The 11811-nt window shown below is 36.0% G+C and overlaps 1 protein-coding gene across 1 annotated transcript in view; it reads left to right on the top strand.

Annotated features, from left to right (window-relative positions):
* The first annotated feature begins 1247 nt into the window (after positions 1–1247).
* The window catches only part of EDEM3 (ER degradation enhancing alpha-mannosidase like protein 3), a 33514-nt gene continuing 22950 nt past the window's right edge, over positions 1248–11811 (top strand). Inside the window, exons 1-6 of the mRNA XM_070746314.1 lie at positions 1248–1597; positions 4511–4556; positions 9441–9541; positions 10029–10068; positions 10637–10749; positions 11127–11280. Of these exons, the coding sequence (XP_070602415.1) occupies positions 1434–1597; positions 4511–4556; positions 9441–9541; positions 10029–10068; positions 10637–10749; positions 11127–11280 (618 nt within the window). The 5' untranslated portion in view covers positions 1248–1433. The remainder of the gene's footprint in view (positions 1598–4510; positions 4557–9440; positions 9542–10028; positions 10069–10636; positions 10750–11126; positions 11281–11811) is intronic.

The raw sequence follows: 11811 nt of genomic DNA, 5'->3' as shown, positions 1-11811 counted from the left end.
CCCTCTCCGCAGACTCAGCCGCAAAAAACACAGAAACCGAACATTTTGGTTTGTCACAGATTTTTTTTTAATGTGGTTTTAAAAACTAGAACACATACCAAAATGTCCTACCTGTTAGCGACTACTTCACCTTCAACCTTAACAACACACGAGCATGAAATAGATTTAAACTAAATGTCAACGGCTCCCAACTAGACTGCAAAAAATACCACTTCAGCAATAATCAACACCTGGAATGCACTACCTGACTCAGTGGTTTCCATTCCTAACCCCAAAATCTTTAATCTTAAACTATCTACAATTGACCTCTCCCCCTTTCTAAGAGGACTGTAAGGGGTGTGCGTAAGCGCACTATTGTGCCTACCGTCCCTGTTCTAATGCCTTCTATCATTACTTTTTATCATTACTTCTCTAATGTTTTATTTATACAAATTACCATCCTACAATTGTTTGACAAATACATAAATAAAATAAATAAATAGAGGGGGAAAAATAGAAATAGAAATAAAAAATTGGAGGCGTGTCACTACGTCTGGGCGACAACTTCAGTGCTACCGTATGATCCTCAAACGGCCCATTCTCAAGATCAGGGGTCTCCAACCTTGGCGACTTTTAAGCCTGGCGGACTTCAACTCCCAGAATTCCCCAGCCAGCATGGAGACCCCTGCTCAAAACCACAGTCCTGGTATTGTGACGTAGGTGAGCGACAGAACGTCCGCTCGGGCAGGCTTCTAAAAAACCCAACTCCGAGGCGCTCAGGTCCTCCACCATCCGCATTCGCTATTCCGAGGCCGAGCAGCGTCCATCGAGCCGTCATTGCTTCGCGATTCCGACCTCCCTTCTTTCCCCGCCTGATCAGGACATTACCAACACGTCCGATATAGCAAAAATGCCCGACGTCTCGGGGCAGGAAGATTCCCTATTAACGTTCAATGTATTTTTTTTGGGGGGGGGGGCGTTCTAATTTCAGCCCTGGGCTTAATTTTTCAACCGTGGGTCAGCCCAAGATGAAGCTGGAAGTGACGTATTTCGACGAAGAGATACGAGAGAGAGAGAGAGAGAGAGAACGGTCGCTGGAATAAGTTATCTTTTCGACAGGGCGACAGCCACGTTCAGGTTAGGAGGTAACCCGCCCATTTGTTCCACGTATCACTGCATCCGGGAGGAGGTGGAGTCACGCAGGGTCAGGTGATTACAAACCTTGTGGTCTCATTGGCCAGCGGGCAGCGGCGTGTCGCGCGACCGGAAGGGAACCCGGAAGCAACCTAGCGGCAAGATTCCGGTTTCCTTGGCTACGCCAGAAAAAGGGAGGGTGAGAAAGAGAGAGAGCGCGCGCAAGGAGGCGAGCGAAGGGCTGGTCCCTCGTCTTGTGGTGGCGGCCGCGCTGTTTGAAGGGATGGGACAGAACCGGGCCTAGCGGGGCAGCTGCCGCTATGAGCGGAGCAGCAGCTGGAGGCGAGGGAAGGAGCGGCAACCGCCTGGCAGGCCGTTGGTCCGGCTGGAAACTGCTGGCTTTGGGCCTCCTCTCCGCTTCTTCGGTGTTGGCAGCAGCGCCGGCTGTGCAGGCGATGAGCCGGGAGGAGAAGCGTCATCTTGGGTAAGAGCGCTTCCCCCCCCGGTCGCCCCCTTCTTCTTTTTTCCCCTGTGCCGCAGCCGAGTCTACCTTGGCGAGGATGCCGTTGGCCCGGTTGCGAGCGGTGGTTTTGTGAAGCAGAGGGTGTCGCATATTTTGTGGTAGGTAGCCCGAGGAAGGGGTGAGGGTTGGACTAGGAGACCTCTAAGGTTCCCTTCCGGCACTGTTCTGATTGAAGCCTCAGTCTCCTCAAAGGCATTTGGCTGCCTTTGAGGAGACCGAGCAAGTTACACTGAAGTCGTCTTTTAACCTGACTGTCACAGGCTGATTTCAAGCTTGTCCCAGAGAAGGCTACCTCAGTTAATTGTTTGTTTCAGTTATTAAATGTAAAGCTGGACAATAAATACACTGCTCAAAAATAATAATAAAGGGAACACTCAAAGAACACATTCTAGATCTGAATGAATGAAATATTCTCATTGAATACTTTGTTCTGTACAAAGTTGAATGTGCTGGCAACAAAATGAAATTGATTGCCAGTCAGTGTTGCTTCCTAAGTAGACAGTTTGATTTCACAGAAGTTTGATTTACTTGCAGTTATATTCTGTTGTTTAAGTGTTCCCTTTATTTTTTTTTGAGCAGTATATATTACTGGGTAGGTCTTCAAATCTTAAGTTGTATTTCATTGGATTTTTTTTTTTTTTACCTCCATGCCCTCGGAAATTTGTTTTCTCCACCTACCTATTTCTTGCAAAACTCCCTGTCTAGAAATGATGAGTGTGGTAGCAAGGCAGGGATGTAACAACTTGGATTAGTCAAAGTGACAAACTTTAGTCAAATGTGAGTAATAACAGTTCAAAACAAATACTGTCATTGAAAGAGAACAGAAATATGGGAAGGGCCTTTTTTTTTTAAGCTGAAAGATGCAGGTTCCCCAAATTTAAAACATGCTACTAGGATCCTGAATGCATGGATGTTATTCTAGAAAATGATGTTTGTTACAATGTAAAAGCTCAGTTATGTAAGATCACTGATAATTTCTTCTTATCTTCATATTATTGCTTTTTATAGGTGGGTTAGAACACTTTTTTGGTTCATTTTGGTATTGGGAGTTTGGCTGATCAACTTTTCAGTGACACATGTTTTTTCCATGCGTGTTTAATCATATATAGCAGTATGGTGGCGGTTCTAATAACTTCAGTAAGAAGACACAAGTGTACTTAATATAGAGTACAAAATATGTGATGTAGCATATATTAGCTAAGAGAAGTGAATGCCACAGTTGAAAATAATTTTGGGACTTCTCAGAGAAATACATTTCTTTCTTTCTTGTTGACGTCTTTTGAGTACAGTTGAAAGCCCTGTAAACTGTAACGCTATGTGGATAATATAGCAATAGCATTAGCATTTAGACTTATGTATCACTTCATGCTACTTTTACAGTCCTCTCTAAGTAGTTTACAGAATCAGCATATTGCCCCCAACAATCTGGATCCTTTATAAGTAATATAATTACTTATAAAGATTCGCTGTTGGGATAATCTTGTTAGCTGTCCAAACAGTGTTTTGTTTTGAAAGACCAGATACTTTCAAATGATGGCAAATAGTATAGTGAGCTTACTTACAAGGCAAATCAGACACTGATGTTTCATAGAATAAAACCAAAAAGCATATACATTCGACAGAAATGTACATCTGAAGGGCTTGACTATAGCAAATATCTTCAATGCTCATGGTACTAATAATCAGGGATGCATCTACACATTACATTTATAATATTTGCACATTTTACTTTTAAAAACTCTCATAATATTAATAATATTATGGCAGAAAACAATTTTGTTTTTGAGAGCATTAGGAGAACATTACATTTTCTGGAGTCCTCTGGCCTTGGATTAATTCCGGGGCTCTAAATTAAGAATTTCATAGTTCGTGGCTTGATAGCTTTATTAACTGCGTATTCTAATAAAGTCTATCTTTGGTATGAAAATGCATCTGTTCATTATGAGGTTTTAAATTATATGAAAATGTATCTGCATTCATAAAATTTAAATAAACTTATTTAATGCTACTTCTTCAAGGGATTATTTAACCATATACAATTTTCTATATATTTACTTAAAAATAGATGTTTGGTTTTTTTTATTGAGATACCTCAATAAAGTAAATATATGTATGTAAGTATATATGATTACAGTCTGAAGTTTTCTTGCATAATCATAGAATATAAATTGATTGATGTATTGTTATACCCAAATACCCATATAGGTTTAGGGAGTCTTATGACAAATGCAGTGGCAACAGTATTCAGTTGGCACATTTTAAAAAATTAAGCAGAGTTAGCAATGCACATTTGAATCTGAATTCATGATTTCATGAAAATGGTCATTTAATTTTCTTGGCAACTGTACAGAATTTATTGCCTCCTCCCTGGGTACTTCTGTATTTTCAATCTAGCATGCTATTCTGAAATCATCTTTTACTGTAATCTTCCTTCTAAATACTAATCATATTGACTTTTTTTTTGAGAGCAAAGTACTGTCACCTAACTGAGCGGTAAAAAAAATCACATTAACATTTAAACTTATCTGCTTGGAAATCCCAATAGAAACTCCTATGTGGATCTCTTTTTAGAACATCTACATCCATATAATCATTTTGAATTCCTATTAAGTTAGAAAAAGCCATGTGTTTTAAAAAATAATTTCACAAAGAATCTCATAATTTCATAAATTGCTCTCTTAACAAATGGTAGTTTAGGATTGTTAAAATAAATGTTTATAAAATGGAAATATCAGGTAGATTTTTGTTTTATGTAAGTGCATGAATTGTAAAATTACCAACAGTTCATCAAGTCTTTGGAAAGTCTCTGCAGATTAAGAAAAATTAAGTTCACTTGAGCACAGTTGAATTATTCTGGTTTTATCTCTTTTTCAGAAATCAAGTACAGGAAATGTTTGATCATGCCTATAGTAATTACATGGTAAGTAATATTTACATTATTTTAATATTAAATAACAGTGTTTTAAAGCTGTTTTTCTATAAACTATACACGATGAACTCTTACTAGTGTATTTTTAATTAATGATTTAATGCAAGGTTGGGTAGATGGTAGTAGACAGGCAGTGCTCTACTTTCATACTGATATTGTTTTTGGAAGCTGGTTTTTGTTTCTTTCCTTAGTGTATAAAGTCTATTTTTTTTCCTGCAAGCAATGGAGAGAGATCATGCTTCTATTCCCTGATAGTTTAATTAATAAAAATTCAATGGCGAGTCTCCAAAAAGGAATTTGGGATCCACAAATGATTGGCAGGCTATTGGAGGTTCATTCTTGTACTAAAATACAATTAAGGGTCATAATTATTGTTTGGTGTAATATGCTGAATCATACTATCAACAACTGAAAAACTGGTTCAAAGTGGATTGTGTTAATGGATGGTTTGGCTTGATGTATTATTTACAGTGAATTACACTGCAGTTCTTACTTGTTTAATTCTTACCCTGTTTACGTATTGAGATCTAATCTGTTTAAGACTGGGGTTTTTGTCCTGGGTATGAGTCCTTTTTCTCAGTCCTTGAATTTGTTGAATTGAAAAGCATAATCTATAACATGAGAAAGAGTTGCAGATTATGAGCGTGACAAAAACATTCCAGAATGAGACTCCAATCCAGTGTAACAATTCTAGTTAGATCAGCTAGAACTGTTTCTTTTAAAAATTATAATATGAAATAAAGCCTGCATTAAAAAAGGTAGATTCTTAATTCAGATAAAGATGTATCTAATAAAAATGCTTAAGTATAATTTAATAGCTTTGATGTCTAAAATCCAAGATGGAAATCAAGTGTTTCATTAAAATCCCACTAATCAAAGATATACACCTTGCTTGGCAAACACTTTAGCCGATCATAATAAGATAAGATGAATGATTGTTGCATAATTTCATGGTAAACATTTTTATCAAGGATTTTAGTGAATATGGGTAACATGATTTTTTTTTGCAGCGAATAACACTGAAACTATAAATGTGATACTAATTTTGACCGCTAATATATTCAACTGGGACTCACTGTTTTCTTGGTTTTCAATCTGTTTTAAGTATTTCATAGCACAAAACTGGCACATATTTGCTCACTGTGTTTATAAGTATGGTACATATAACTTCAAATAACATGTACCTAAAATTGTATGTGTCTTTTGTGCTAGGTAAAACCTAGGGTAGTGTTGGCAACCCTTTTTTTCCTCGGTTGCTGAAAATGCACTATCAAGCGCACAAATGTGCCCCCACCCATGATTCAGTGTCCCTCACACACACTACCCCCTGTGCATGTGTGTGTGACTCCCCCCACTACCCTGCACATTCATGCACAACCCTGCCCCCCATGGTCTTCCTGTTTGTTGCCCTCTCCAGGCTCTCCAGGCTTTTCTGGAGGCTGGAGAGGGTGAAAATGTCCTCCACTGCCCCCTAGAGGTCCTCTGGAGGCTGAAAACGCCCTCCCAGAACCTTCACACAAGCCAAAAATCAGCTAGCCACACTGGAGTTGAGCTACGGCAATGGCTCATGTGTGACATATGTGGCTCGGCGTGCCACTTGGGACACGTGTGCCATAGGTTTGCCATCATGGACCTAAGGTATGCTGTCATTCTTTGACACTGTGTTGTGAAAAGGCCTTTTTATGATTTGTGAGGTGGCTAAGGATTTCTAAACTTGTAGCATGAATTATTTGTATTGTACTTAAGGAAGTATATGACTTGGCACATCCTGTAACCTTATATGTCAAAAGGATATTTATTTAGAGTGGGTCATAAAGCCTTAAGTAAATATAATGTGTGACCATGTTGAATTTGGCAACCAAGATCAAGGTTTTGAACTTTTTTTTTTGATGATGATGCTAATCTTGATTATTCTATGGATCAGTTCTTTTTTCATTTTCCAATCTTGTAGGACCTTTTAGTTGATTTTATTTGACAATAATGTAGCAAAATTCTTTTTTAGAAATAGATTTTATTACTATTTGAAATTACTTTAAAATGTACTTTTCCACTTTTGAAAAGGAAATTTTAATTAAGTCTTGCTTTATATATCATACTTTTCTTCAATGAAAAATTCAATTTTTTCACTGACTTGTAAAGAATTACAGAGTGCTCATAGTTACAAATTCTACACCTTCAGTTTTGATGTTGTTCCCTTAGTAATAAAGAAAGGATGTTTAGATGGATTTAAATATACAATCTAGCTGATGACTTGCGCTTAACCCACTTCCCTACCGTATACCCATAAAAGCCTAGTGTGACATTTTTGTACCAGATAATTTGTTGACTGATCTGCAATCCTGCATATTTTGTAAAATCTTTTAAGTGACATATAGTGCAACTTCTTATCTTGAGGTTACTGACATTTCAGAGAAATATAGAATCCTTATTGTCATTTGTGTTCCTTCCCTCATCGTTGAAATAATAAGTGAGTAAAGGTTAAAGAAATATAAGGATTATCTTTAGAGCTAATAAAAGAGCAGAATCATCATCTTTATAAATGTGAGAATATGGTCATCCCATGTGCCATATAAGATTAAATGTTTCTTTAAAAGGTTATAGCTAAAGTTACCATTTAATAAACAAATGCTGACATTAAAAAGGTATCTCGTAGAATACCTTTTCAGTATTTTGGAAAAGATAAAGTAATAAGTCGTTTGATTTTATTTGTATATGAACATAAATACAGCAAAAAGGGGTACAAGATGGTTTGTATACATATTCACAAAGATGAACATCTGTTATTTGCCAGCATTTTTTCTTTTTTGGGGGGTATAAATTTTTTATTGTTTTTCACACCTTAACAGAGATTCCAATTTACATACCTCAAATTAAAATATAATACAATACAATATCAAATGCCAAATTCTTAGTCAAATTAATCAAATTTTTCTAATTATTTATCCAATTATTTCTGGTATATATCATTCATCCTGTGCTATCTCTTTTCCAAATGCTATCATCCGGATTTAGCATTTTTTCTGAAGGCAAAGTTTGAATTTTGCTTTGGAAATGAAATTCTGCCATCCTATTATGGGATATATTTCTATTAAGAACTAGTGGTGTATATCAATATATTCTGAAATATATTTAGTTAGATACTAGATACAGATACTCTGTATCTAGTATCTAATTTAAATACTCTGCTTTTAAAAGGTTTAAATCCTTACAGAATCAATTTTAGCTATTCTAGAAGTGTTCCGAGCTTAAACAGACCTTATCTCAACCTCATAATTTCTGTTTCAGACTGGATATTCCTGAAGTGGTTGGCACAGCCTATATCAAGCTGTTTTTAAAATTTAAATATTTCAAACATTATTTAAATTTTATACATTTTACACATCCCTTTTAGTGAGAATGTGATACACCATTTTAAGGACCTTGGTTTGAAAAAACCTACTGACCATTAATTGTCAATGTAGTGATCTTCTTAAATACATTAGTTTGAATGTAAATACTTTCTTATTCCAAATGGAGGATTCAATTGCATTTAAGTATTAAGTTAGATTCTATGCTGTTCTAAGGATGGAGTCAGAAGAAGCAATGTTCAAATTGCAAAGATGTCTTCTCAGTTTTCTTTAAATGAAAACAGTGTAAGAGACTTTCAGGTGTAACTAGTTCTAGATGGCAAGACCATTGTAAATATTTTATTTATATTCCTGAATAGCATTAATTATCTATTTAAAACAATTTGAATTAATTCAAAACAAGTTGCTGACAAGGAATTCCTATTTATGTGCAATAATGGTGTGATGAACTCTTAGTTTAGCAACTTGAGATGTGCTGAATAAGAAACTTTTCAAAGCCAATCTTGCAAATACAAAAATTATTGCTCCACCAATATGTAAACCATTCACTTTTTTACTCTTAAAAGTTGAAAAAAGAAATTCATACTGGTAGTGTTGAAAGTTTTTTGATGACATTAGGCTAGACCTATGGTTTCAGCCAATTTAGAAGCAAATAAGGGCTGATGGGCAACTTGATAGTAGAGAGCTGGTTATGTTTGTGATGCATCTAACTCTGAGAAATAATTGCTGAACCACAAAATATTGTTCCAGAATATATAGTGAGTAAATAGGGCCTAGAATCATTAAAAAAAAATTCCCACTTACTTTTTACAGTTCAGAAAACATTGGAGTAATTATGGCTTTGATCTTTCAATCCGCTTCTTTACTATGGTACTAACTGAATGCATTATTGTGTTTCTCCTGGGAAAGTATTAAAGGAAGACTTACAACCAGTTATTTAACAACTATTTGGGGTTAGACGTTAATAAACCTACTTACAACCTGCCTTAAAAGTTATGACTGCTGCCTCTCCACCTGTCTGCAGTGATGTTATCATATTTTGGGTACTGGGCAACTGGATCACATTTATGACCAGCTGCAGCATTGCATGGTCACATAATCATGTTTGCTACTTTTTTGTAGTTTTCAAGGAGAAACAGCTAATTGCATATGCTGGATTTGCTTAAAAAACATGGTGACTCCCTTTATGACTGCTATAACATTTTTTTAATGCAGTCACATGCTGACTCCGCATATGACTTATGGCTATAATTCTGGGTTCCATTGTAGTCGTAAGTCAAGGACTACCTATATTGCAGTTCATGAAAAATATTAATCCAGTGTAAGAGAGTTGTGTACCATTTGGAGCTTTCTGCATTGTTTAATTTTCTGAAAGCATACTTCCATGAATATAGAAATACGTTCCTTTTTATTTCCTGCATTTGTAAGTGTAAATGGTGAAACTTGATCTAACTGCTATTGTACCGTGCATTTCAACTTCACTGGATTATTATTCTGTTTTGTTTTTCATTTCCCTTTTTCCCAATAGGAACATGCTTACCCAGCTGATGAGCTCATGCCTTTAACTTGCCGTGGAAGAATTCGGGGTCAAGAACCAAGTCGGGGAGATGTGGATGATGCCTTGGGAAAGTTAGTATTTTGAAATAATTATTTGAAGTATTTAGTATTCAGTATTTAGTTTTAATGTAAATTAAATTAAATTTCTGTGGATCCATTATTATAAATCCAATAAAACAATCTAAATTCTGAATAAATAGCTATAAACAGAATAGGAATATTTACCCAAACAGACAAAACAAAATTAATATCTGACTAATAATTGCATCATAGAATATAGAAATATTATTTATTTCTTTAAATTATTTTTAGTTTGTGCATTATCTGGAGAATGTTGCAGCGGATTGCAGTGTTTTAATAACATAGTTTTTTCATGGTTCATGAAAGCATTCACAGCCAAGAGTCCATTGTGTGTCTTCAACAGTTCATCAACTTGAAGAAGGAGAACACTGTTCACCATTAATAGACAACCTGTAACAAGTTCTTATGTGAACCATTTAATAATAAATTATTGCATTTGATTAAATCCTATTTTTCATCCTTCTCTTTTCTCATCCAGATTTTCACTGACGCTAATAGATACTTTGGACACTCTTGTGGTAGGTTTGATTTTTTTTTCTACCATGTATTAAATCTAAATTCTCATTTTACAATATTGTGTAGAATTTAATAATTGACAACCAAATACCCGTTGTACTTAAATTATAATCTCCCTTTAGAAGATGGATTAGTGATATAAGGTGGCATACACAGTGCCCCCCCCCCCCATCCCATTTTTCTTACAGGAACAACCCAGTGGAATACATAAATTGGCTAAGAGTTTGTGATTAATCCAAAATCATCCATGAGCTTTTGAGAGTGAACTAACACCTCTCCCTGCTCCTAGGCCAGCACTTTTATTTTAAGTGGATTGAGAATGTAATGAGATTCTATATTTCTTCAGTATGTATTGCTCAACTATACATTTTACCTTTATTGAGACAGCATAAATTAAAGAAATCTGACACATTCAGAGTTTGCCTTTGTCATAGGATTTTTAGCTTGTTGCTGACCAAAGATGACAGAATCGATATTCTTTATTTTTTATTTAAAATGAAACTTCAAGTTTCTCCTTAACAAAACTTAGTTTCTTAAGAGATAATCAGCCCGTTTATTCTTGTTTTGCAGGTGTTAAATAAAACCAAAGAGTTTGAAGAGGCTGTTAAAAAAGTAATTAGAGATGTTAATTTAGACAACGACATTGTGGTATCAGTGTTTGAAACAAACATAAGAGTGCTTGGGTAAGTTTTATACTGTGATCTCAAATTAAATACACTTATTTCTTAAATTCTTAATAGAGTTCATAGTTTGTAAACCTATTCTTGTTTGTAAACTGCATTTTCAGCATTACTGTAAAAAGGGTTTACACATCTTCATTTATATACACTTTGTAGAAGTAAGAAGTATTTAAATGTTCTACAAACTATTTTCAATTTTTCAGCACTTATGCTATGCTTAAGACCAGTATAACTTTAATTACTAAACATAATTAGAGATTGGAAGCAGTTTAGAGAATGACATTCTCTTCTCCTCTGCTTCCCCAGTCTTTCGTTCTCTTCTGGATCAGGCATTTACTAAGCTGATAAACTTCCTGACTTCTCCCTTTCATTTTATCTAGAGGTCTTTTAGGTGGGCATTCAGTAGCAATCATGCTGAAAGAGAAAGGTGAAGTCATGCAGTGGTACAACGGAGAACTTCTGCACATGGCAAAACAGTTAGGCTACAAACTGTTGCCAGCTTTTAACACCACAAGTGGTCTCCCATATCCAAGAGTAAGTAAAGACTAAGACTAGCGTGTGCCATGTATTATTTGTTCTTCCAGTATTATATTTATATATTTATATTTAATTGGATTTGTATGCCACCCCTCTCCGAGGACTCGGGGCGGTTCACAGCATATATAGTAAACATAACAATACAATAAATCAAATTAATACAATTAAAATTTTTTAAAAGAATTCTAAAACATTTAAAAAAACATTAACATTACACTAAAAACATTCGTTGGTCAGGGGGAAGAGCTAATTACCCTAGGCCTGGTGACAAAGATGAGTTTTTAAACTCTTTTGGACGGCAAGGAGGGTGAGGGCAGTGCGAATCTCCAGGGGGAGCTGATTCCAGAGGGCCTGGGGCCCTCACAGAGAAGGCTCTTCCCCTAGGTCCTGCCAACCGGCATTGTTTGGTTGATAGGACCCTGAGGAGAGCAACTCTGTGGGACCTCACCAGACGCTGGGATTCGTGCGGCAGAAGGCGGTCTCAGATAAAAGTTACATGTTGAGTCAGAGAGAGAGAGAGAGAGATTA

Source organism: Erythrolamprus reginae, chromosome 3, assembly GCF_031021105.1.
Source record: "Erythrolamprus reginae isolate rEryReg1 chromosome 3, rEryReg1.hap1, whole genome shotgun sequence".
NCBI classification, from domain to species: Eukaryota; Metazoa; Chordata; class Lepidosauria; order Squamata; family Dipsadidae; genus Erythrolamprus; species Erythrolamprus reginae.
This window is presented reverse-complemented; position numbering and strand designations above follow the sequence as displayed.